This window comes from Macaca thibetana, chromosome 4, assembly GCF_024542745.1.
Source record: "Macaca thibetana thibetana isolate TM-01 chromosome 4, ASM2454274v1, whole genome shotgun sequence".
Lineage (NCBI taxonomy): Eukaryota > Metazoa > Chordata > Mammalia > Primates > Cercopithecidae > Macaca > Macaca thibetana.
Window position 1 is genome coordinate 57,869,743 of NC_065581.1, and position 27,695 is coordinate 57,897,437.

Sequence of the window (27,695 nt, forward strand, 5' to 3'; positions counted from 1 at the left end):
CGGGGCCACGCGGGGCGGAGCTGGGGGTGGTCTGTGGGTCCGGGCGGGCTTCGGGTAGTTCCTGGGTCCGAGGAGCAGACGATCCGCTGGCCACATTAGGCGCTCAGTCTCTGCGTCTGCCCCTCCCCGTGCCTCAGAGACTTGCGCTCCCCAGGCCCGAGCCCCTGTCGGCCCATCCTCGAGCCCCTGTGGCCCGCGAACCTGTAATTCCAGCCGCTGCAGCCCCCTCCCAGGCCCGGCGTCCCCGAGCCCCGCGGGCGCCGCGCCTGCCCTTCTTTGGCCACGCGGCAGCCGCGGTGTCGGCGAGTCCTCCCGGGTTGCCCCCGCGGGCGTCAGAGGGAGGGCGGGCGCCCGCGTGGTGACGGCGACGCCTGCAGCCCGAGGAGCGCTCCACTCGCCGCCGCCGGAGGGGCCGGTGACCTCTCGGCTGCCCCGCGTCGGAGGCTTAGATGGCTCAGGCGAAGATCAACGCTAAAGCCAACGAGGGGCGCTTCTGCCGCTCCTCCTCCATGGCCGACCGCTCCAGCCGCCTGCTGGAGAGCCTGGACCAGCTGGAGCTCAGGTGAGCCGCGGGCGGGCGGGCGGTCTCGGGCGTTCTGCTCGCCGCGCGGGCGGTTAGCGGACGGAGGCCGCGTGTGGCGGGCCGGGCCCTGGGGCACAGTGAGGCTGCGGCAACAGAAGTTGCTTGTTGAGATTTGTTGTGGATGGACGTGGTGTAGTTTTGTTTATTTCTTGCATTTTCTCCCCTGGTCCAAGAGAAAACGCATTGTAAGCTAAACCTGTGAGGGCGTGATGGTGGCCACACTTTGATTAACTTACCTAGGTGTTGGGGAGCAGGAAAAAGAGGAGATAAAAGTTAAGAGGTGAGATTCCATGCGATTAACGACTGTGGCAGCGTGGGTCTGCAGAGCTTCTAGAACCTTCTGTGTGGCCCCAAATGTTTTTAACTTACTCTTCTCCCGTCATACATTTTTAAGGGAGGCAGCAGTTTACAGTGGCCCTCCACGTGAAGTTAAGTTTCCTTGCTTCAGAACACTAAAAGAGCAAAAATGAATAAAACAAAACCAACCCAGCAATCCATTGAGACCAAAGATTAGAGAGGAGTGAGGGGTAGGCAGTAAGTTACCGGGTGCTTCGTGCAGTAAAGACGTTGCGGCTTCTCTTTATGCCCTGACCTGGCGAACGGGATTCCGCGGTTCCGTTTGTCTCTCAGTATTTATTGGGCACCTCCCTACATAGAAGACGAAGTGTTAGTCACTGGCCTGAAAGTATGAAAAGATAGTTTTCCCTTTTTCTTGCTTAAGATTTTATTAGGTAATATAGTAGTAGACTTGTACAGAATTTCTAAACAATGTAATGTTAATAGATTTTTGGAAAGACTTTAACGGTATATTGAAAAGTTTTATCTACTTCCTGTGAACGTTTGTCTCAAGTTACTGTGTAAATTTTGTGAGCAACTGTAGTTAAAAGAAAACCTTGTTAGGCACCTGGAATTCCCTGAAACTGTACACAGGAGTTGGTTCCATAGTTTTCTCTAGGTTGTGCATGAGCAAAGAAGCATGTGAGCCAAAAAGTTCAGGAAACACTGCATGTGTGTTTTATCTCCCTCCATTAATACACCCAAATATGAAGTGTCCGTTTGCCTAGAAAATACTTCAAAACCACGGCATCTCTTTTAACAAGTAAGGCATTATTATTGTTACTATTGGGAGAAAAGAGCCAGAGAGTGAGAGATTCTCCACTCAAAATAATTTCTTGGATGGCAGCAGAGAAACCTAAGCCCTACACAAGGTTCTGGGGTTCCACTCAGAATGAGGCAAGTGGAAGAGAGAAATAATGCTTCCTCATGGATTTTCACAATACTAGCAAACCTGACCCGTTCCACTCCCAGAAAAAGTAAAGCGCAAGTAGAAATTGGTGGCCTCAGTTACTGGAAGTCCCTCTAACTGATGTTTCTTTTTAGGGAGCCGCATAACAAGTAACACACCTCTCTCCATGTCTTCAGAACGTTGAGGGCATGTTCTCAACCACTTCACTCGCTCTCCCCTAGTTAGAAAGAAAAGATTTTTTCCTAAAGGAATGGGGAGGATGTTACTCCACCCCGCCTTCCTTCAAGCTGAGTCATTGTCCTCAAACTTGAATTAATGCCTCACATGTGGTAGGTACAAAAGCCCTCTGAAGTGCTCCTCTTAAAAAGAAAGCCTCAGGTTTTGAATATTATTATATTCTAATGTTTGATTAATGTAAAATGAATTCTGATTACTGCACATCAGTGATTAAATTACAACTTGCTTAATTAACATTTGAGCTGAGGAGAAAAGTGATTAATATGTGGCTGTTCATTTCAAGGACTTTTTTTAGTAATTCTAGACTTTTGTAGGCCTTTTTTTTCTTTTTAAAAAAGTAATACTAGCTGAAAAGGAAGGATTTCCTAAGGTAAGCAAAAATAGAGAAAAATGCTAACATTGATCCTATTAAAGTGTTTTTTTGAAACCACATGGGCAATGGCATAGAACACTACACTATTAAAAACTAGAATCATGCGTACAAGATCGATTTTTAAATGAAAACATGAAACTCATATGTAATTTTGCTCTAATAGTTTGATTTTATGTTAACTAATAAAGTAGTGTAACTGGGTAGAATAAAACCTTACCGTTTGTACTTAGAAGTGTGCACGTAATGTTCCCTAACCACATCATCCTGTCAATTGTGGAAGAAATTTCATACTTCATGACCTGGAGTATGAACTGATCTACATGATTAAAATGTTTGGCAGCAGTTCTACAAACTGTTAAAGGATTTCCATTTATCTCTAATGGAATTTATCAGTACACTAGCCCTTTTTTTAGACTGCATTTTGTCTTCTGTATTTCTTCCTTCTACAGAGGTGATTCCCTTTTCTCCCTGCTTTTATGATCAATTCTAAATGGAGTCTGAGTTTTGCATTCCTCAGTGGCTCAAACCATCTTGCTTGTTACTTTTTAACAATTATTGTAATTTATAAAAAATACTATATTACAATTTTATATATATATATATAATGTTTTCATCCACAGTTCCTGGCTCATAACTCCCATAACCCTTATGACAGTCTTACGTTATAATGTTGGGGTGCTTTAGGCCTCAGGAAAAAGAATCTCTGTCTGACCTTCTTTCGCCTGCCTTGTTTCTAGTCTGATTGTGGGTCAAAAGACCCTCATTCCAGAGAGGGTCCTGTCCCATGCCCTGGAGGAAGGAATTCAACACCCAGAGGCCAAGAAGAATCTGAATAGACTGGTCTTGTGTTAGAGTGAGAGCATACCCATTTTGTCCAGTCACATTTCTACATGGTTATCATTCATGCTTATATAATGAAGCAAGCCTCCATAAGAACCCGAAAGGACAGGGTTTGGAGAGCTTCCAGATAGTTGGACATGTGGAGGCTCCTGGAAGGTGATGTGCCCAGGGACGGCATGGAAGCTTTGTGCCCCTTACTCCTTGTACCTCACGCTACACATCTCTTCATCCATGTCCTTTGTAATACCCTTTATAATAAACTGGTACATATAAGTAAGTGTTTCCCTGAATTTTGTGAGCTGCTCCAGCAAGTTAAACCCAAAGAGGGGGACATGGGAACCCCAATTTGAAGCCAGTTGGTCGGAAGTTCTGGAGGCCTAGACTTGCAGCGGTGGGGAGTGGGGTCTTGGGGACTGAGCCTTCAACTTGTGGAATCTGACACTGTCCAGGTGTAGATAGTACTGGAACTGAGTTGGAGGATACTTAGCTGCTGTCCACTGCTTGTTGGTGGGGAAAATCCCCCACATATTTGGTCACAGTAGTCTTCTGTGTTGTTACAGTGTGAGAGCAGAGGAAAAACATAGTGTGAAAGTCTTTTCTAAAACACATGCTATTGTTTATTCATTTAATGTACATGGACTATATGCCAGGCCCCATGTCTTTGTGGAAGTTACTATTATCACCATTCTACAGATAGGGAAACTGACGCTTAGAAGCTTAAATGACTTGTCCAAAGTCACACAACTAGAAAGCAGTAAACTCCACATTTGAACCCAGGAAGCCTGGCTCTCCAGGCTCTAATACTTTATGCCTGAATTTTCTTAAATATGTCACATTTCAAAATGTAGGAATGATATATGGATGAATAGATGAGTTTCCTCAAAGAGATAAAAATTCAATCTAAATTGGCCTTAAATTCAGGGGCTACTGAACACCCACTATGTGCTAGGTATTGGGTAGCTCATAGAAAGCTCAAGATGGTAATGAAGATGTTTGGGAGATGGGTTTTGGAGACTGGCAGGGGGGAAAATCATAGGACTGGGAGATTGGGTTGTTACGTGTTTCCCAAAACTTATGACATAGTGGCTCCTTCTGCCTTCCTGTCATTCTTTCGTTGTGGCCTAACCTGCACCCAGGTAGTGAAGGGCTGGGGTCGGGGGTGATAGGGATCATTCGTCTGGCTTAAAGTTTCATGTTAGGGTGTGCCTGTGTTCCAGGAGTCACAAAACAAGATGGCATCATAGATAATATTGTATAACAGCCTGTAATTTAAAAGAACGCTTAATATACGTTGTTATTTGAAACTTTAAAAACTCTTTGAGTTAGGTGGAGGGCACATGCTCTCTCTCCTAGAAAGGAGGGAAGTGGGGTCCATAAGGATGAAGTGGCTTGCCTAAGGACATGCCACTGAAGAGTGGCTCTTCACACTAAAAACACTAGTCCCTTCTTTTACACCAAAATGTCTTGACAGTAAATGTAATTTAATATTTTGGCAATTAGGGAAACCCTTCAGAATTTTACATTGCCTAAAAGTGATCATTATAGCATTCTTTTGATATAGGAGTACGGAATAAGAGACAGAACTATGAGTTTAAGAACCTGTTTTAGGCCAGGCGTGGTGGTTCACTCCTGTAATCCTAGCACTTTGAGAGGCCGAGGTGGGCAGATCACCTGGGGAGGTCAGGAGTTTGAGACCAGCCTGGCCAACATGGTAAAAACCATCTCTAATAAAAAATTCAAAAATTAGCCAGACATGGTAGTGCATGCCTGTAGTCCCAGCTACTTGGGAGGCTGAGGCAGGAGAATCACTTGAACCCTGGAGGTAGAGGTTGCAGTGAGCTGAGATCACATCACCGCACTCCAGCCTGGATGACCAAGCAAGACTCCATCTCAAAAGAAAAAACAAACCTGTTTTAGAAATTATTTCTTTCAAATCATGGTATGAGCATTTGCCATTTTCCCTCCTTTTTATGAAAGCACAAATTCTCATTAATAAATAAGCCCACATTCATAATGGTAAGAATATAATAGCTATTATTACTATAAATACATGCCAGTGCCAATTCTAGACACATTATACATATTAACTTGTGTGTGTGTGTAATTTTTTTAGTCAGTGCTATCAGTCAGTTACACTCTACCTGCTTTACTTCATTTAGTCCCAAGCACTGTTTCCTTATTATCCCTGTTTCATAGGCGACTGACCCCTTTGCACAGCTAGTAGTGGCACTGCTGGCGCAGTTATCACTGCATACTGTATTAGCTGACATATTAATAGTAGCCACAGTTTAGGCAAAATTGCTGTTGTACTCCCCTAAGTCTCCCAGCAGTTTGCCGTTTTGATACTGAGGCTGCAGAGGTTTGTGAGGTGCCCAAGACCTGGGGGCTAGCTGAGGATGCATGCGCTCCGGTTTTGTCTTCCTATTGAGTACTCTAAAATGTCTTTTTGTCAAAGCCTGCTTAGTTGTGATTTCATGCAGAGAGTTTTACAGGAGCACAGCCCAGGCCAGCCTTGATGTGAGGAAAAGTTCTTTCCCAATTTGGACGTGTAGCTGCTTCCAGGATCTGTTAGTAAAAACAGAACTGCCCCTCTCCGCCAAGAAAAGTGTTGTCAGATGAGATATTAAGAAACATGAAGGATAAAGTGAGATGGTCCAACATTTCTCTAACCAGAGTTCCAGAAGAAAATAATAGAATGGGAGACAGGGAATATTCAAAGATACAACGGCCAAGAATTTTCTAGAACTAATGGAAAAATTGTAGACAAAAGACATGTATATGAGTTTAAGGATAGCAATAGCTGATGAACAATACAAACATTACTTAAATTAAGTAGAGCTCTAGGTTCAGCTTTTTAAAAGAAAAAATGTAAAATATGAGGTAGTCCAGAGAGTAAATGGATGGACCAGGGCCAAAGGGAGCATGAATTGCCTTAAGGGAGGGGATAGGGGAAGCTAAGGAAACAATTCCTGCCAAAGTGATTGGGTTTTGAAAAGGAATCACCCAGTAGACAAGGGTCAGGGAGAAAGAATGCTACCTGAAGAGGGAATCGGACATGAAAAGCCCATGTTGCCAAATAAACCCTGAGATCTTTACATTCTGGGAATGACATTTTACCTTTGCATGAAATGAAAAAAGTATACATAAAAATGTATATAAGAAGGTCTATAAATGATAAAATCTGGTTTTCACAGGGATAATGCCCTGGTAATTTCTATTATGTATTTTAAAAAGCCTTGTGGGGTTGGGGGGGGTCCCAGAAACACAAAATTTAGCAGTACCATCTAATTATTTGGTGTCATTTAATGATAAAATATTTTTTCATATGAATGATAGGCTTATTATTTTTTTCTAGAATGTCTTTTTTTATTTTAAGAACATGAACTTATTGCTGTAACTCGTAAATGAAACCTTCCTTTTCAGAATAGTGTTGTTCTCTCTTATCATCTTACAACTGAATACCAGCCGAAAAAGTGTTGAAAAATTAATCTCTTCTTTCAGCATCTTCTCATTTACCAATCAAATGATTCACCTGTGTCATTTGTCTAAATATTGGAGTCATGGTTTGTGCTTTTAGCATAAATATTTAGTGCCAACTCAGTCTCTTTCCTATGTTCTGGGCCCTAGTTTATCTTTCTGAGAGATTGCTAATGTAAAATGTTTAAGTAAATAGTGAATGGTCCTGGAATAGGGCCTGATACTTGCATTACTGTTACTTTGTAGAATATTGTATTTTGATTGTGTTCTCTAGCCAAATTTGTCACATGAGATTCTTCCCAGTTCTTTGCTTTTAGTGGCTCTTATAAACACAGACTTTGACATATATTTAATATCTTGAAGAATAAAGATATCCTGTGATGTTGCAGCCTGTCAGTACTATTTTGGGGTATAACAGGTGGGTAACCGAAGGGGAAAAGGCACGTGTGTGCTTGGGGTAGGGGGAAGATCCTTTTATGGAATTGAACATGCTAAAACATTGGTGAAGTTGTTCTTTCTGTGCACACTTAAGACAGCAGTTAGGATTAGATCTCTCATGAACTTCTAAGACCATCCAAATACTGGGAATAGGTCTGTCACTATTTCATTTTGCAAAAGTTGGCAACTTACTGTAATTCATAATAATAAGGTACCCTGGAAGTACACAACATGTTAAATATACAATATGTATATTTTTATTTTGCTCTCATGATTCCACAGCTTAGTTTTTTAGTGACTGGGCACATTCATGTGTATGTATAGTGTGAGTGCATGTGTGTGCAGTTGAGTGAAGTGGGGAAAGTAGCGCTTCTATAGTTTGATGAGGGTTTTACACAAAAAAGCCACAGAGACTTTCCCTTAAATTTGGGAAAAGACAAAGATACCCCATCATTGCCACTGTTTAATACAGTACTGAAGGACCTTTTCTTAAAAAAAAAAAAGTAATAGAAAAGTAATAGGATTGGGAAGGAGGAAATAAAAACTATGGATGATATGGATATGATCATTTACCTAGAAGAACCAACAGAATCAACAGACTGAACACTAAAATGAATACATGTAAATCAAGGTCGCCAGTGACAAGATAAACCTACAAAGACAACACTTCTCAAACCAGTAAAAATCAACTAGAAAATACAAATTCACAAGAGCAACAATATCTACAAAGACTACTATGAAGAATACATGAGAACTCTATAGAAGATCTGAATAAATGAAGAGACATATATCATGTTCTTAAACAGAATGACGTTATAAAGATGTCGAATTTCTCTCATTTTTTGAGAAACACAATAAACGTACCCTAGAATTTATATGGAGAAGTAAAAGTCCATAAATAGCTAAGTTATCTTTAAAGAAGATTGAGGGGCATGTTCTATCAAATATTAAAGTATAGTACAAGGCTAGGCTATAAACAAAACAAAACTGGGCACTAGTATAAGAACAGTTAAATACACTAATGCATGGGATAGAGATTTTAGAGAGAAACTTAATACGCATTCGCTAGGGGAAAGATGGATTGTTTGGTAAATAATGTTGGGGAAAATGGCTATTTGGAAAAAAAACAACATTCTTAACTAACTACATACAAGGGTTGATTCTAGGTGGATTAAAGACATAAGGAAGGTAGAACTATAAAGTTAATAAGAGAAAATATAGGAAAATATGACCAAGGGGTAGGGGGAAGACCTTAGGTCAAAACTTCAAAAGCATAAGCTATAAGGCAAAAAAAAAAAAAAAAAAAAAAAAAAAAAAGATGAATTGGATCACATCAAAATAAGAGTCTCTCTTTAGTGCCAGACATCCCAGACGTGGTTCATATAAGAGAGGATGAGAGATGGCTGCAATGTCTGTAACCAACAAGAATTTCTTGAGTATACAAATCAGCAAGGGGACAGTAACTCCTGTTTAAAAATAGAAAAACAAAATAGGAAAAGTCTATGAATAGGCTAACAAGGATACAAAGAGATGTCTGAAATTATTAGGAAAACGCAGGTTAACCTGACATACCAGTGTATTTCTACTACACTGGCAGCAAATAGAAAGTTGGCAAATGCGGAGTGTTGGTAGGGATATGGGGACTCCTGTGCTTTGCTGTGGAGAATGGACAGGTACAGGTATTCTGCAGAATAATCATAGTACTAAGTCAAAAGCGGAGTACACATACCCTTTGTCTCAGCAATTCTGTCCTGGTATATGTCCTAAGGAAATCCTCACCAAGATCCAAAGGGGAGATGTATTCATAGAAGTGTTATTTGTAGTAATAAGAAGTTGGTAGACAACCTGAGTGTCCATCTCTGGGAGAGTGGAGAAGGAAAAGCAGGTAGGTATACACATGGAATATTATAAAATATGTAGCACCAACTGATTAGAAGTACACATAGGGGGCTGGGTGTGATGGCTCACACCTGTAATTCCAGCACTTTGGGAGGCTGCGGTGGGCAGATCACTTGAGGCCAGCAGTTTGAGACCAGCCTGGCCAACATGGCGAAACCCCGTCTCTACTAAAATTACAAAAATTAGCTGGGCCCGGAGGCTGAGGCATGAGAATCAGTTGAACGCGGGAGGTAGAAGTTGCAGTGAGATCGTGCCACTGTGCTCCAGCCTGGGGGACAAAGCAAGACTGTCTCCAAAAAAAAAAAAAAAAAAAAAAAGTACACATAGGATCCTGGATGCTAAGTGAAAAAATAAAAACAGAATGAGATATAAATTCAAAATATACAAATAATACAGATCTTGTAAAAACAAATACTATTAATTAGATAAACACTAAATAGAATTGCCTCATGAGCTGGAAGGAAAATAGGAGAAAGGCAAGTGGATAAAAAATAGAAAAATGAAAGAATTTTAAAGCAGAAATGAAGAAGTTTTGAAAAGTTTGGTGATCTTTAAACTTGATTTGGGTTGAATGAGAGATAAAATTAATAGGAAGAACATCCTGCATACAATAACCGTTTTGTTTTCCCAATTTCTATAGGGTTGAAGCTTTGAGAGAAGCAGCAACTGCTGTTGAGCAAGAGAAAGAAATCCTTCTGGAAATGATCCACAGTATCCAAAATAGCCAGGACATGAGGCAGATCAGTGACGGTGAGAGCCATCTCCACAGAAGGGGCTCGTCTTTTACACTCCTTTAAAGAGTTTATGATAAGTGTGGGTCAATTTTTGCTTGACTTTCGGTATGCGTATACTAGGCCACAGCATTTAATGTGAGCCACAGAGAGCAGCTGCAGCTGTCAGTTTATTATAGCAGCCACTTACTCAGAGATTTCTTCCAGCATGCTCTCTACCCCAAGCCATGGCTGGGAGAGATAGGAAAAAGCCTGCAAGCTCAGAAGAGCTGGCCCCAAGCAGTAAGGCCATGTGTTTTATCCCAGGTTCACACTCCTAACTTCAGTTCTTCACAAGTTACTGGACTGCAAGAGATTAAAAAACACAGAGGAAAAAGGGTAAGAATGGAAGCAGAGAAGTAGAGACCAAAAAAAAAAAAAAAAGATGAATTGAGGTACAACATAAAGAGAGGGACAAAATGCAGAGAAAATGAGGAAACTTGTAGGACCAGTAAAAGGCATGAATGTAAAAATGTGCTGTCATTTTCTTTTTTCTTTTTATGAGATGGAGTTTCACTCGTCACCCAGGCTGGAGTGCAGTGGCGCGACCTTGGCTCACTGCAACCTCCGCCTCCCGGGTTCAAGTGATTCTCCTGCCTCAGTCTCCTGAGTAGCTGGGATTATAGGCGCCTGCCACCACGCCTGGCTAATTTTTGTATTTTTAGTAAAGACAGGGTTTCACCATGTTGGCCAAGCTGGTCTCGAACTCCTGACCTCAGGTGATTTTGCCTGCCTCGGCCTCCCAAAGTGCTGGGATTACAGGCATGTGACATCACGCCTAGCCTGTGCTGTCATTTTCATGTGAAGAACATGTAATAGGTAGAAATAGGTCACTTGTGATTTTCTTTTTATTGGCACTGGACTTCCTACTTGGGCTCCTTTGGTGCCACACAGGCCACATGTTACTGGGCCAAGTGACTGGTGAGATAAGTAAGCAATCTAAATCCAGAGCAAAACTGTTACACATCTATGGTAGGCCATGATCTAGTCTCTACACTGTCCTGCCCAAAGATCAATGAATTAGGAAGTTACAGAAGCAGGAGATTGCTGACTTTTTCATATAAATAATGAAATGTTGATAGAGCTCCTCATGCCGGTCAAGACTTTAGACCACTGTCCTGTTTCTATCTGGAGAAGCATGAAGTCAGTGCCTAGTATTGATGCCAGCTTATCTTCTATCATGGCTATATTTTCTCAACCAAAATTTGGGGCAGTGTATTCTGATAAATGCACATGTCGTTATGGAGAGATCTGGGACATCTGATCTCTGGAGCTGTACCCAGCATAAATCCTATATGTGCTTACTGCTCAAAGGGTTAAGACTTGATCTCCATCCCAGTTACAAATGCATACCTACCCAAACTTTTGCAAACATGCCAATTTGAGAAGTCATCTAGTATCCCATATATAAAGATTGTCAGGAAATGGTATTCTACAACCTCTCTCTGTAATCTAATACATTTCATCAGTTAATCTTACATGCTATAATTTTAGCTTGTATCTTTAAAAAAATTTCATAGCAGATACTTAATAAATTTAGTCACAAATGCCTTAATGTTCTTGACACAGATAAGTTTATGTCTCATATTGATTGACATTTTAGGAGAAAGAGAAGAATTAAATCTGACTGCAAACCGTTTGATGGGAAGAACTCTCACCGTTGAAGTGTCAGTAGAAACAATTAGAAACCCCCAGCAGCAAGAATCCCTAAAGCATGCCACAAGGATTATTGATGAGGTGGTCAATAAGTTTCTGGATGATTTGGGAAATGCCAAGAGTCATTTAATGTCGCTCTACAGTGCATGTTCATCTGAGGTGCCACATGGGCCGGTTGATCAGAAGTTTCAATCCATAGTAATTGGCTGTGCTCTTGAAGATCAGAAGAAAATTAAGAGAAGATTAGAGACTCTGCTTAGAAATATTGAAAACTCTGACAAGGCCATCAAGCTATTAGAGCATTCTAAAGGAGCTGGTACCAAAACTCTGCAACAAAATGCTGAAAGCAAATTCAATTAGTCTTCAAACCCAACAGCATTTACACAATACACATGGTGTAAAAATGATAAAATATTATTTTAATTGATAACTAGTTCTTTATGTTAGATATAACCACTTAGTTGATACTGACAGTTGTTTCAGATGAGGAAAATATTCCATCAAGTATCTTCAGTTTTGTGAATAACAAAACTAGCAATATTTTAATTATCTATCTAGAGATTTTTTAGATTGAATTCTCGTCTTGTACTAGGATCTAGCATATTTCACTATTCTGTGGATGAATACAGTTTGTGGGGGAAAACAAGTGTTCAGCTAGGGGCAAAAGCATCACTGCTTTTTCCTGTGCTTTGGCGTGGAATCACGCAGTCACCTTGGGCATTTAGTTGACTAGAAATTCTTTACCTTAAGCAGCACACACATTTACTACACACACAGTGTTAACAAAGCACTGTGCTTAGAGGGATAAAAAGGAATCACAAAACAAGAATCTTTCCAAAGTTGTCTCATTCCGCAATGTTAAGGCATCTATATCAAATTATTTTGGATGTAAAGATTCCTGTGTCTCATAATATGAATGTATTTTTTGATATACAAGAAACTATGACATAAAATGTGAGAAAACCACCTATAATTTGCCACTGTGAACAATTATATATCTGCTTCATCTTTTCTCAAATGCATCAATTCTCTAGAATTCCTATATTGTAACTTGCCTTTTTAAAAAAGTTAGATGCTGATATAAAGCCTGCTTGTCAACTTAATGAGCTCTATTTTGTGTAGTTATATCTTTCTTTATCCATTCCCATCTTACGGACATTTAGGTTGCTTCCAGCTTGTTGCTATTACTGCAACATATTTTTGTACACAGGGCTTTTTCCTTCTTTTGTTTTCAATTTTCTCTGTATAAAGGCCCAGCAGTGAATTATATTGGATCAAAGGGTATAGACATTTTCATGGCCTCACACACTTATTAAAAATTTTTTGTACAAAGGTTATAGCAATTTATACTTTTTTCAGTAAATAAAATATAGCTATTTCACTGAACTCTTTCCAGCACTGAGCATTAACACTTAGTTTGCATTTTGTTTACTAAAAAGGTTGGCCAGTGTGTTGATTCTTCTTTTATCTGTGATAAAGTGAAGCAACTAGAGAACACTTATTTGTTTAAAGTAACTAGTCCTGTTGATATACAAAAAACGCAACAACTTCCCTAGATACTATTTTGAAATGAACACATCAATTTTTATTTCAATGTAGGTATTCTTCACACTGAAAAACCAAATCAGGATCCAAACTGATTTTATATATGTCTCTCTCTCTCAATGCAAGCAATATTGAACTTCTTTTTCTCTACAAAAATGCCAAGTTAGTCTCTTTATAAAAAGCAGTTAAAATCTGAAGACATTTATGTTACTTCCTTTGCCAGCTCCAACTCTGCCTTATTTAAATCTTTCCATTTCATGGGAAACATTAATTCTATCTATGGCAAAGCCACTTGGTTTGTTAACAGACTCTGATTTGCTGTCATCAGGCTGTGAGATGATTTTTTTGTGTGCATCATTTTTTTTCTTGACCAGCTTTTTGAAAATTAAGAAATGGATAGTCAGGTTTTCTTCAAGTTCTCAAGTATTGTCAGCATTCGTAAATCCCTTCCACTCTGGGAACTACTACTGCTCCCTGCTTCCCATGGCTTCCACATCAGCCCAGGACTTTTTCTACCACAAATTATTCTGGTTCTGCCTCCTTGACCTTGGTATTCTTAGCATTGTTTTTCCCATTTTTTTTGCAATGGAGTTTTTTTTTGGAGGTCATTAATTTCTGATCACAGACTTGAAGAGCTATGATCCACATTTCCAAGCTGCTTGGGGTCCCTGGTTTGCAGTGTCTCCAGCATTCTGTACCTAGAGCCACATCTAAAGGGCAGGGAATCTCCAATTTTTTTTTGTTTTGTTTTGTTTGAGTCTCACTCTGTCACCCAGGCTATCTGACAAGTAGAAGACATATCCACTGTAGCAAGGAACACTGTGGAGTATGAGTTAGAGAAAAGAGACTGTGAAGGAAAGGGAACAAACATTTTGTAGACGTTTAGTGTCGAATACATTTTAGGGAGGCAGTTTCTATAGTTTCTTTCGTTTACTTCATGAGGTTTCTTTTTGTTTTTTTTGAAACAGAGTCTTGCTCTGTTGCCCAGGCTGGAGTGCAGTGGCACGATCTTAGCTCACTGCAACCTCCACCTCCCAGGTTCAAGCGATTCTCCTGCCTCAGCCTCCCAAGTAGATGGGACTACAGGTGCACGCCACCATGCCTGGCTAAATTTTTGTATTTTTAGTAGAGACAGGGTTTCACCATATTAGCCAGGCTGGTCTCGAACTCCTGACCTTGTGATCCGCCTGCCTTAGCCTCCCAAAGTGCAGGGATTACAGGCATGAGCCACCACGCCTGGCCAATGTGTTGATTCTTAACATGTATTTTTATTTATAAGAATGGGAGTATAATTTATTTTCAAATGATGATCAATCTCCTGAGTCACATTTTTACCCTCATTTAAACTATTGTCTTTTATATAGACTGTAAGTGCATATAGAGTATGTTTTGCCCTATCTCAATTCCATACCATTCCCAGCATATAATAAACAATTTTAGGGTAGCCCTAATGCCATTTCTTGTTAGCACTGCTTTCAATATAATGAGGTTATTAACTATTGGCAGAGTATCTGAAATATGAAATAATTTTAGGTTGCTTTGATCTTTAAAGAAGTTGCATTATATATTTTACTATTTAGTTCCACACTGTTGATACAATCATACATATCACACAAAATTTTAGCTTTGAAATGCATTTATTTTTTGATTATTGGAATTCATCCTTCATGAAATTTTTATTGAGTAGTGTGTTTTAAATTAAGCTCCAGAGTATAACTGCAACCAAATAGCAATCCATACAAGTGGTTTTCCATTCAAATTTACAAAAGCATTATTTATTAGTAACAAAAATATAGAAGGAATTCAGTTTTCCTTTTATCCCAAATTTTTTATTTTTAAAAGACCATTTACTAACATCCTACTGTAGATATTTTGAGAGAGAGATGAAAAGAAGTACCACCTAATGAAGATTATTATAGCCAAATCATCCAGTTAGCCAGGAGTTTTATGATTGAATATTTCAGAGTCTACTGCCGGTTTTAAATATTTTGTTAGCAAATGAATTCATCTGTATGATGACAGACTTACATGTTTTATAGCTGAAAACGTAAGGAGTGACAATAGTACACATGACATTCTTAACAGTTAAAACTGAGTAAGTCCTGTTCATTAGGTAGGTGTCACGTGGAACAAGCTTTCACCTCATCAGTTCATTTTGTTTTCAGAGAAACAGACAGACTAATGACAGATTAATGGGAACATTTTATCAGGTTACCAGTAACTATTCCAAAGGTTTTGAAAAGGATGCTAATAATTAACAATATCTTATATTAAAAGGGTCCAATACTAAGTTGGGACACTAGGTCCTAAGGCCAACTCCCTATTCTAAGATCTTCAGAAAAGGTCCAATTTCCTAAAACTCACAGGTCCAAGGAGTACATGTTGAGAGTTCTTTCTGAGCACTGCACTGCCAACTTCTAAAGCAACCACCTAAAACTTCACTCCATAATGAGGAAAGCTTTCATCCTCTTTTTGGTAGTTTTAGCTTTATTTTGAAAAAATACATGTGTGCTATCAACTTTGGGCAGATACAAAGGAAATCATTTAACCTGGTTTTATTTAACTATATTGCCTTATGTGGGTTATTCTGTATACTATTTAATTCATAGAGACTGGAAAAGGAAAGGGAAACCTGAGGAACTTGGAAATACTGCAATTATTCCACAGCAATGTGTCTATGCAAAAGATTAGCCGTAATGTTAAAAAAGTAGATTAGAGCACAAATGCACAATCACCTGGAATCTTGGAAAAGTTTTTCTTCAGTATACATGGTTTCATAAAATAATTAAAGTTATTTAAGAGAATGAAGGGTCTTGGAAAAAAAAAGTCAATTTTTGAAAGCTTTAAGAATTGATTAAATTGAGAAATTAACATATGGCTGACTTTCAGGACTACTTAATTATTTTAAATGACTAATTATGGTTAGTTTTAAAATACAGCAGTGCAAATTAAAAATTCAAATATGTAACAAAGATCTCTCTTCAGTTCTTATTTTAAAAAAGATAAAACTAAGTACATAAAATTATATTGCAAATATTACAGGAACTGCAACTATCCTCAGAGATTACTTTTTTAAATATAGGTAACATGCCTTTAGCCACACAACTAATATGAAAAACAACTAGAACACATATAACAAGTGATTTTTCTGCCAATAAAGACCAAAAGACTATTTACTGTAAAATATTATTTTGTGCAAAAATTAAAGAGACAATTTGAAGAGAGTAGAAAAGATGACTCATTAGCAGTATCCACTGTTAGGAACTGAGTTTTGCCCCCAAAACCTATGTCATTGTCAGCAATGGGAGTGGTGACAACTGGTGACATAAGAATAAACATTTTATATTACTGTGAAATAGATAATGCCAGATCATTTCAATATAATGAAAAGCGAAATTTACTCTTTTTAGTTTTTTTATTTTTCAATCTAAAATGGCAAAGAGAACATTTACTTTTGATCACTTAACAAGGACACACCCAGGAAATTTGATTTTCTCAACATTAGGAGGACGAGGAGAGTGCAGATGGAAGACTTAAAAAACAAAAAACAAGAGAAACACGAAAGGCGTACGTAAAACATTTTTTAGTACAAATAATGAAAAATGACTTCATGACACATTTTCCAAGAAAAGTTATTTTTACATATTTTGAAATGCTGTAAAAACCAGGTATATTGAAAGGGGTTATTTATAGGTTAAAAATAAAGCCATTGATGAGTGATAATCAGTTTTCACAGAGTTCACGCAATTATCTTAGCTGGAAAGCTACTGTCCCAAGTGACAAAATTTATGCTCTGACACATGATTCCATGTTAAATCATTTTGTAAAAGAAATGATTTTGTATGTGGGACTGACAGCTCCTGAGAAAGTGCTATACAAACTGAAGGTTATAGAAATTTTGAAGTGATAATCTTAAAATACCATACAAAAATGTGTAAACAAAAGGATGGTTTAGAGTTGCAGGGCATTATAAAATCTGTAATTTTAGTTAAGACTAATAATAATATTTTTGTGCACTTTAAAAATGGTTAGTATAATCTTGTAAGTTCAAAGCTGGGTTCTCAGTGAGCAGCAAAAGGTGTTAGATGCATCACCACACTTCACAGGACCTCCTGAATGATTGCAGATGTGCTGTATACCTTCTTAAGGGGCTTTGGCTGACCTTATGACAGCAGGAGCTCACCATGCTTATGGGTGACTATACCAAAAAGATTTTGCAATAAGGCTCACCTGGGAGATGCTCTAGCATTCAAATTCCTATACTCCTCTTTTATCTATGCTGTCAGACGGAAACTGCTTACTGCTTTTAAAAGATATAATAAACTATAAATTCTGATAGTAAAGCACTATAAAAATTAGGTATGATATTTTTGGCACAAAGCGCTTTTTAAACCCAAGCTCATTTTGCAAAATATATGTCTAGAGTTTCTCATTTGAAAATAAAAACATATACACAATATGTAAATGGTTTTATAAGTGAATTAGAATGTACATTTTCTTAAATACTGCACATACCTTCAGCTTACTCCAGTACCAGACATCTGCATGCACAACTCACATTCTGCATTACACAGATATTGCACAAGTACCAATGCCGAAATACTAATGCAGGCTGGCAAGATTTAGGGTTTACCTTTCAGTATTATTTTGTGAAAGTATTCAGATTCAATATTATTTCGCAGAAAAGCTAGATGATCAATTTCAGGAAAAGAATGCTATCCTTCCTTGATCCATAGTATTAAAATCTGTAACAATATATTTAGGCATTTCATTTATGTTTTCCAGCATTTAAAATTCAGCAAAACCTGTGTTTGAAATTTCTTATAGCATTCGTTTAAAAATAGGAGAAGCTTCGTCTAATGTAAAAAAAATTAAAGGAGTCCACAGGGCAATAATTTTTCCACCAGAGGTCTCACTCTACATTCTGAAAAGCACTGCAGAGCAATATTTAAGTCTGTCACTTTCAGGGAGCCATTAGGTGCAGTCTGCTGAAAACCTTGTAACATACCATGACAGCTGGATGGGTTTCTTAATGAACTGCACAATGTAATTCAATTATTTTCCACCCAAAACATCTTAGGGTATGCTACAGCTGCTAAAAGGATTTCTGTTTTTCTTGGTCCTTTGTTTGTTGGGTCTAAGATTGATGACATCTCCACCATTGAGGGTACTTGAATTCTGACCCGAGTGACTTCCACCAGATGTATTAAACACACCTGTATAAATTGAAGGAAAACAGTGATTGCCACTGACACGCCTCAGAGTTACCTGTTGCATCCAGCTTGTTAGTAAAAGTAATATTTTCAAGTATTTACAGTATCTTTACAATTGCAGTAAAATCCAACCAAATTTACCATCTTAACCATTTTTAGGCATACGGTTCAGTGGTATTAAATACATCTGTAATGTTGTGGAACGATCACCCCTGTCCATCTCCATAATTCTTCATCTTTAAAACTGAAACTCCATACCCATTAAACAGTAACTCCCATTCCGCCTCCCTGCAGACCTTAGCAACCACCCTTCTATCTTCTGTCTCTTATGATTTTAACTACTCTACCTTACATAAATGGAATAATAGTGTCTTTTTGTGACTGACTTATTTCATTTAGCATAATGTCTTCAAGGTTCATCCGACGTTAGAACCTGAAGCATTTCCTTCCTTTTTAACGGTGAATAATATTCCATTGCATGTATATACTACATTTTGCTTATCCATTCATACATCAATGGACACAGATTTATGATTTGAAGGCTTTTGTTTTAATAGCTAATACACATGGTACAAAGTTCCAAGGCTATAAAAGCGGTCACATTAGGGCTCTTTTTCACCCAGATTTTCACCCCTTGCCAGTTTTCCTCCTAAGGTACGCATGTTATTACTCTTCCTACTTATCCCTCCAGATACAATTTATGCATATATAAGCTAAAATGCATATATATTCTCTTTTCTACCTAAGTTGTGGCATATTCTACACAATGTTCTGCATCTTTTGACTAACAATTTATCTTTGACATTTGAAATCAGTAAATACAATAATTTTATTTATTTATTTTTTGGAGATGGAGTCTCGCTCTGTCGCCTGGCTGGAGTGCAGTCGCGTGATTTCAGCTCAAGTGATTCTCGCCTCAGCCTCCCGAGTAGCTGGGACTACAGTCATCCGCCGTCACGCCTGGCTAATTTTTTGTATTTTATAGTAGAGACAGGGTTTCACTATGTTGCCTAGGCTGGTCTCAAACTACTGAGCTCAGGCAATCCACCCGTCTGGGATTACAGGTGTGCTAGGATTACAGGCGTAAGCCACTGCGCCCGGCAAATGCGATAATTTTAATAACTTATTAACTTCACATCACTTCCTCAAGAATACCTAACTTTTAGTTAACAACAGTAACAACAGTATTTGTGAGGGGTGTGTGTGTTTTAATTTAAGAGACAGGGTCTTGCTCTGTCACCAGGCTGGAGTGCAGTGGTGCAATCATAGCTCATTGTACCCTTCAACTCCTGGGCTCCAGCAGTCTTGCCTCAGCCTCCTGGGTAACTGGGACTACAGGCACGGGAATGTGCCATCAGCTAATTTTTCCTTTTTTTTTAAGAGAGAGGATATTGCTATGTTGTCTAAGCTGGTCTCAAACTCTTGGCCTCAAGCAGTCCTCCTGCTTCAACCTCCCAAATAGCTGGGATTATAGGCATGAGCAACCACACCCAGCTATTTGTGAGATTCTGTGTTAATACTAGTAAGATAGGTTTTTCCTACTTGTGCTAAAACAGTGAAAAAGTGGCCCACAGATAAAAGTGATGAGTAGCTAAAAGATAAAGAACTTTATAGTTTCCATTTTGAACTGTGGTATTCACAAAATGAAATCTCCAATTTATGAATGATTTAGCATCCATGACACACAAAATTCTGGGCCAAAGATACTGTCAGGGATACAAAGGTGACTAAGACCAATTCTCACCTATAAGAAGTTTACAATGTAATAAGACAAGACAGTAAACAAGTAATGCCATAAGAAATTATGTGTTAAGTGTCATAAAAGAGACAAAATCTTACAGAAGGTTCAAAGGAAGGACAGATTGCATCTGATACATAAGAAAGGAAAAACTACATGAAGAAGGTAGAACTGGGCACTTGGCAATGCCCTGGACTTAGATGTCTATTCTTTTAGAAGATGGAGGCTGGGCAGTGGCTCACACCTATAATCCCAACACTTTGGGAAGGCGAGGCAGGAGGATCACTTGAGCCTAGGAGTTCAAAACCAGCCTGGGCAACACAGTGAGAGCGTGTTTCTTTAATTAAAAAAAGAAAGAAAGAAAGAAAAAGTATGGAGGCTGTGTGTTCTTCAGGCAGGCAGATACACAATTGAGAACTTTCTAGAAAGGCCTTGAGGAATGAAGTGTTCCTTCGACAGAAGATGGGAAAAAGGTCATTCTCAATAGAAGAAAAAAAAATGACCAAAAGTGAAGAAGCAAGAAAGCATGGGGCATACTCAGAAAAGATCAAGACCTCTGAGAGAACCAGTAAATGGGGTACATATATATAATGGTGTGGCAGGAGGCTGCACAGAAGGAAGGGCAAAACCATCTTTAAATGTTGGAATGAAGAGAATCTGCATTTACTTTGTTCCACAATAAGTCTTATTAGATAAAGCATTAATCAGTAGATATGAAGAAGACAAGAGTGGGGCCAAGGAGACCACACCAGGTAGAGGCTTACTGTAAGTGTCCTGTGTTCACAAAGCATTTAAGGTCTCTGATGGCAAGAAATTTTGCAATGAAAATGGCGAAGTCAGAAGGGAAAAAAAAAAAAGCCAGAATCCAGGAAAAATCTAAGTTAAAACAGGTCTAGAAAATAATGTTTTTGTTTCTATGTATGTACTGAAGGGGGACAGAATACAGATATGAATTCCTTAAGAGACTATACAAAAGATTTAGAACCAGCAACTTTGTCTCTCATTTTCCTGGAATCCAAAGCAAGAAGAGAGACATGGTCAGGCAGTTATTGTGTAAGAGAATACAACACACTTGTTCTTCAGGGAATGCTAAAGTTTGGCTAGCATTTAACATAAGAAAAAGCAAAATTAGTAATGGGTAGTAAGCAACATGGTAAGAAAAGGAAAAGGTAAGAGCCGGTATAAGTATAGATTCAGAAGAATAAGTGTTATAAAGCTCCTTTATATACAGGACAGATCTTTACAAAAAGTCTTTATCTCTGCTGTGTTTAATCTATCAAATGGATTTATAAAATTCAATGGCAAAAAAAACCCCATGAACGCAATATACCTTTTAACAAGAGACCTGACACTTATCAGTTTAATAATCAGAGTTATCAGTCTAATAATCACTTTTAAATCACATTTCTGAAAGAAATTAGCATATTATATGTATTTTTTAAAGTAAATATAATAATAATGAATGGAAAACAACCTTACCAAGTAAACATGGGCTAAAATGTCCTAGGTGCTTACCAATTTTGTTACTACTTGAATGCATTAGCTCTGGATCCTCAGCTATTTGTTGTTTGAGTTTCTGAAGGTATTTTTCAGCCAAATACTTAAAAACTAGAATAAAAAGAAAACATCCAGAACCAGGTCAATGATTTATGCATGTAAATCTGTTATTTCACATCATTTAAAAATATTTATACTTACTAAACAAATTTAAAGTTAGAATTAGGAGCATACAATCTAGTTAAAAATTCAACTTTTAAAAATTATTTGGGCAGTATCTGAGTACAATGATAACATTAACAAATGTGTAATGGTATTTTATTAGTAAATGAGTGAAATAATACTTGTAGTGATTGGCTCTTCTAAGTATCTGAATAGTGATTAATATTAAACAACACTAAACAGACTCAGTCTTGAAAAGATGTCTACTTTCTTTATGTGAAGAAAAGTATCCAAAACAGACATCCAAGAGAATATCTAGTTGCAGTCTAAATAATTGGCAATTCTAGAATGAGAAAAATAACTGATCATCTTTCTCTAATTTCACTTTCTTAAACTAGGAAATACTATTAAACAAATTAAAGTCATTGTAACTACCTAGTGGAATATCGACTACCGTGGAGTTCTAAAACAACTGAGTTATTTTTAACAGGTAGGCATCAAAACCACATATGCATATACTCTACATACACTGCATATACTCTACATACATAGCTTACATTTTTCAAAGATAATAATAAAATGGAAAACCTCACCAGGATAAAAAGTATTCAAGGGCATTAGTAAATAATTAAGCACTAATGAAAAAAAGTAGAATGCCTTTGAATTCTACTTAATGTTAGGTGACAAAAAAACTTGTTCTCATTATAAATATAATTTCTAAACAACACAATTTTAAAAGCGCAAGAATAAAATTTTTTTTGCAATATGTATCCTTAAAAGGTAATTTACCTTCATTCACATTTAGATCTTCTTTCACTGATGTTCTGTAGAACCTTAACTTTAACCTTTTTGCCAGTGCCTCAGCTTCCTCACTGCACATCAATTAAAAAAAAAATACTTTACAAAGGTGCCTTCTGATAGCTTGTTTTTTAAATCACTTTTAATTACATGTACTGAATACAGTTTGGCAGGGAAGGGGGATCAGATCTTTTAGAAAATTTTCATATTTCTTTTTAAAGGAGCTTGATATCAATGCCCAATTAAGTAAAATCAGTTGAAAGCTATGTTTTCACTTAGTGCCTGAACTGATTTTAGTCTTCACTACTCTTGAGAAATAAACACCAACTATTATACCGTATGTGTACACAGAAGACTTTTCTATAAAGTCATTAATCTCTAGCCCTAAAATAAGAAAATACCACTTTTCTTTATATAATATTTGAATTAATTTTCTCTCTTCCTAAGAACACCTGTAGTTAAACGCTAAAAATCTTATAGTGAATTACTTATTTTATTCTTACTGGCCATGAAACAATTTTGCTGCCTAAATCCGAAGTCACTATATTCATGACTGTATCTCCAAATTGTACTCCTAATTTTAGTTTTATCAGGAGTCCTGGTTGTGGACTCCTGATATTAATGTCATTAGAGAGTTGTAAACATACCCCATAGGCTCCCGCTATTCCCCTGGCTTCTGGTCTTCAGCCCCTTGGGTAGTCTCCTCCGACACTGTAATCAAGGTTGGTCTGGGCGTCCACTAACATACAAGGGACAGTATGTGACTTCTAAGACTGGGCCATAAGAAACACTGGGCTTCTGTCTTGCTCTCTCTTGGATCACCCACTCTGGCAGAAACAGCCGCCGTGTTGTGAGAACAGGAGAGGCCCATCTGACAAGGAACTAAGGCTTCCTGCCAAGTGAATAAGCCATCATAGAAATGGATGGTGCAGCACCAGTGAAGCCTTTCTGTGAGAAGAGGCCTAGCCAACATCTCGACTGCAGCTTCATGAAAAACCACCAGCTAAGCCACTCCCAAATTCCTGACCTACAGAAACTGTGATGTAATAGATGTCTGTTGTTTTAAGATACTAAGTTTTGGGTTAATTTGTTATACAGCAACAGATAACTAACATAAGAAGACTTAAAAAAAAGGTAAAAACCAAGCAAATATTTTCAAAGCTAGCAAAAATATTAATAATGCAGTGAGTAAATATTTATAAACAGAAATTATCTGCTCACAAATTTGAGCATAAGAGTTCTGAATATACAAAACAATATGAATCTGAACCCTTAATTAAAATTCATCAACAAGAATAGCTACTTATTCTGGATATTACAAAATCTAGGGATGCTTTTCTTAACATTCTTAGTATATTAAGGTTTGACTTAACATGAAGAATTAGATTTCTTGTGCAAAGACAAGAAATTCTAAAAGAGCCTTCAAATTTTATTCCTTTAATTTTCTCTACTTAGGAATCAGAATGAATTTTTTAAGCCAAACCAATCACACAGAATAGCTCATAGAAATTTTAAGTAAATTAAAATATTTAAGTAATTAAAGCCTTCAAAATGAAAGTATAGAATTTTTCCTAGATCCTGTAAAACTATGTAAAAATTAAAATGTCTTAAGTTTATAGAATTACTGTCCCTCCTCCCCCAAAAGTAGCCGTCTTACTTCTTTATACAAGAATCATCCAAGAGATCAATCTTGTTTTGTACAAGTACAGTTGGTATATCTCCCACTTCAGCTACTACTTTCTCTCTCCAACTGGAAACTGCTTCAAAAGATTCCCTATCTGTGGTAGAAAACACGAGCACACAAGCCTGGGCTCCTGTAAGTTCACAGTCAATAAATCAATCAATCAATCAATCAAGTTATTTACATTAACATATTACATTTACATTAATAACACAATCTCATGCAGAATGGGGGCAACTTTTATCCACTCAAAACAACTTTTATGTGAATAAATGTCGAACTCATCTTTGTACCACTCTTCTTTACTTTTCAACATATAAACTCTTTTCATTTTTACCAAAAACAGTGGTTCTCAAATGTGTTCAACTGTCAAAGTACCCTCAAAACCATACACATTCTTTTTGGAATACCATAAAATACTGATTTAATTCCATTATAAAGGCTAGAGAGAATAGTAAACTAAAATTAGAGGTTGTTGCCAAATTCTTCTAGTTAATTTGCTTCTTAATTTCTTTCAGTGCAGATTTCAGAAAAATTTGTCATTTGCTTAATTTCTTTCAGCAAGGATTTAAGAAAAATTTATGAGAAAAAATCATAATTTGCTCATTCGATTCACTTTTTAAATAAATTGTATTATTTTATTTCAGTAGAATACCAGCGATCCTAAGGAACATAATTTCGAAAGCCAATACCGAGAGTTATACACATACACACACACACACACACACACACACACACACATATAGAGAGAGAGAGAGAGAGGGAGAGAGAGAGAGGTGGGGGAAACTTAGTTTTACCCTGTTTAACTACATAATTTTACCCACCCATACTGTATCCATTGACAATATTTTAACCATCAACTGTCATTTTAGGCTGATAATATCAAAGACTAAAAATAAGCAGAAACCTCTTAGAAGAAGCAGTTTTATAAATTATTAGCTATTGATTCAGGTAGCATGGTGATAAAAGCAGGCATGTAAGCAACAAGGGAAAATCATCCTAGGGGTCAAGAGGATTTCCTGAAATCAAAGCATGTTTTCTTAACATTACTGCTTCCTTACAGATCCCTCTGGTATAAAAGTTTTCTACTAAGACTCAAGATATGTCTGGGCTGTCTAAGACACTCTAGAGCCAAAAATAGTCTATATATCTATATATCACTGGGGGATGATACATGACCAAAAAGCCCTTTCTAATATTTATTTTAAAAAGCTCAAAAGATGACCCCTTACCCCTCAGCCTCTTAAGTAACTAGGACTACAGGAGCATGTCATCATGCACAGCTAATTCTTTGTTTTTTGTTTGTTTGTTTGTTTGTTTGTAGAGACGGGGTCTCCCAATGTTGCCCAGGCTGGTCTCAAACTCCTGGGCTCCAGCAATCTGCCTGCCTCAGCCTCCCGGAGTGCTGGGATTACAGGTGTGAGTGACTGTGCCTGGCCTAAAAACAGGTTTTAATCCAAATAATAAATGAATTATTCAAAATGCAGAAAGAGAGAGACAAAGACACCCTGAGATCTTCTCAGAATGTCTGGGAAAATAAAACTGAAGAGATCACATTAGCATACTGATAAATACACTTATATTTACTTGAGCTGTAATATTTACCTCAACCGCAAATTTAAAAAAAAACATTATGTAATTATATTTTAAGAAATTGCTGGGCACGGTGGCTCACACCTATAATTCCAGCACTTTCAGAGGCCAAGGCAGGTGAATCGCTTGAGCGCAGGAGTTCGAGACCAGCCTGGGCAACATGGCAAAACCCCATCTCTTCAAAAAATACAAAAACCAGCCAGGCGTGGTGGCGCACGCCTGTAGTCCCAGCTACTCAGGTGACTGAGGTGGGAGGACTGCTTGAGCCTGGAAGGTTGAGGCTGCGGTGAGTTGTGATTGTACCACTGCACTCCGGCGCGGGCAAAAGGGTGAGAGACTCTGTCTCAAATAAAAAAAAAAAGAAAAAGAAAAAAATTTGTTCTTTATCATAAAACTCAATGAATTACCTTTAAGCCTACAGCTTTATGTCCAGCTCACTGCCATTTAAATTTGAGGGCACAACAGGGTATTTCCAAGTGTTCAAGGTCTCAGACACTTAACCATAAAAACCTCTTAGAGGAAGCATATATGATGGAAAAAAAAAAAAAAAAAAAAACAGATAGTGCCAGAGATATAGGCAGTAAGAATGATTAAGAAAAGCTCAACGTTATTTAAAAAAATCAAAGACCAAAAGATAAAGCATGTCCACAACAACCCCAAAATTATTTAGCAGGGGACAGAATGGGGAGAGACCAGAGAAATGTGGGAATGTGCCAAAGTGCTTGTGTGAAGAAAGGGAAGATGTTTACATAATCAAGGGAGGTAAATAAACAAACCCTACAGCTGAGGCCTGTGGCCGCATGCATGGCATGTCCCCTCAGCCGGGCTACAGTGCAGCAGTGGAAGACAGTTCCTGTGCCAGTTGCTCCTGCCCTACCTCCAGCCTGTGCTGCAGGGGGCTCTGCTGTTCTGCTGGGGGCTTTTCTGATACATCCCCAAGGGGGAAGTGATACCTCTTGCGGGGTGGAAGTAACACCTCAGCCTCCCTTTGCTGGGCTCCTGACGCCTCTCTTCATGGTTCCTCAGGGAGACTGAGCCCCAGTGGCCCACAGTGATACTTAGAACACTTCACTGGTTTTTCTCCCTTCCTTGCCTCATTCTCCCTAGTCTTTCACTATACTTCCTGCGATCATGTCCCAAATAAACCTGCCCCGCTCACGTGGGGCAGTGGGAGGGCACAGAGATGCTCAAACTAAGACAGTAAGTGCCTTAAGTTAAAGGCAATCACCTTAAGAGTAAGAGAATGTATGACTATTAAACCACAGGAGAAAAATGGATTTGTACAGTATAAACAACAAAATCAAAAAACAAGAACTGCAGGAAATAAAAAATCTGAAATAAGATCGCAAAAATAAGTCCTAGAAGATAAATTACAATCTCTAGAAAGAATGGTACACAAATCTCCAAAGCAGGATGTTCACGTGATACCAAGCCTTTATATCAAACGCTGCACCACCTTGTCTGATTTGACCTAAATATATTACTAAAATGGAAACAAAATCAACTGGATTACTTTTTATGGATGACTTTTATGGTTACAATAATTCTGACAAATGTTGGACAACCACTTGTTTCCATTTCCTCTAACTGAATATCATCTTCCATCCAGACAGTTAAAATACTTTGTCAAACTGTGATTCATCATGGTTTTTTTATGTTTGGAAAAATCCTAATGACCAAAAAGCCCTTTCTAATATTTATTTTAAAAAGCTCAAAAGATGACACCTTACCCTCCACCCTTTTTAAAAAAAAAAAAATTTTTTTTTGACTGAGGTACCAATGAAGCATGAAACACATAAAAGATTCCAAGATTTATAAGACAGATCATCATTTGCGTAATTTAGAAAGCAAATGGCTGATGATCCTGCTACACAACTCTGGAACGCCCTCAAGCACGTCAAGAAATTTCTTCTTTTTTAATATGAGAAGGGGGTTAGAAAGAAAAGGGA

The 27,695-nt window shown here is 38.0% G+C and overlaps 3 protein-coding genes across 6 annotated transcripts in view; 1 reads left to right on the plus strand and 2 right to left on the minus strand.

Annotated features, from left to right (window-relative positions):
- The window catches only part of DST (dystonin), a 1,587,602-nt gene that overhangs the window by 709,818 nt on the left and 850,089 nt on the right, over positions 1 to 27,695 (minus strand). The gene's annotated exons all lie outside the window — the stretch shown is intronic.
- BAG2 (BAG cochaperone 2) lies at positions 129 to 12,622 on the plus strand. Of its 2 annotated transcripts, XM_050788797.1 has the most exons (3): positions 129 to 562; positions 9,734 to 9,843; positions 11,467 to 12,622. In XM_050788797.1, the coding sequence occupies exons 1-3, from the start codon at positions 450 to 452 to the stop codon at positions 11,877 to 11,879; spliced, it is 636 nt and encodes a 211-aa protein (XP_050644754.1). In that variant the 5' UTR covers positions 129 to 449; the 3' UTR covers positions 11,880 to 12,622. The 2 variants fall into 2 exon arrangements, 1 of the variants encoding a protein (XP_050644754.1); XR_007725181.1 differs by lacking the exons at positions 9,734 to 9,843; positions 11,467 to 12,622 and adding an exon at positions 3,177 to 7,866 and having other exon boundaries at positions 468 to 562.
- RAB23 (RAB23, member RAS oncogene family) overlaps positions 14,683 to 27,695 on the minus strand; it is a 35,224-nt gene continuing 22,211 nt past the window's right edge. For all 3 annotated transcript variants that reach the window (XM_050788795.1, XM_050788793.1, XM_050788796.1), the window contains exons 4-7: positions 24,130 to 24,286; positions 22,464 to 22,546; positions 21,531 to 21,623; positions 14,683 to 18,280 (exon numbers count right to left, since the gene is read on the minus strand). In XM_050788795.1, the coding sequence (XP_050644752.1) occupies positions 18,141 to 18,280; positions 21,531 to 21,623; positions 22,464 to 22,546; positions 24,130 to 24,286 (473 nt within the window). In that variant the 3' untranslated portion in view covers positions 14,683 to 18,140. The remainder of the gene's footprint in view (positions 18,281 to 21,530; positions 21,624 to 22,463; positions 22,547 to 24,129; positions 24,287 to 27,695) is intronic.

What these genes read in the sequence shown, in the direction of transcription:
- BAG2 (XM_050788797.1), top strand. Translation starts at nt 450, where the DNA reads ATGGCTCAGGCGAAGATCAACGCTAAAGCCAACGAGGGGCGCTTCTGC. An exon ending in CTGGACCAGCTGGAGCTCAG is followed by an intron (nt 563 to 9,733) that starts GTGAGCCGCGGG and finishes CAATTTCTATAG; the next exon opens with GGTTGAAGCTTTGAGAGAAG. An exon ending in CATGAGGCAGATCAGTGACG is followed by an intron (nt 9,844 to 11,466) that starts GTGAGAGCCATC and finishes TTGACATTTTAG; the next exon opens with GAGAAAGAGAAGAATTAAAT.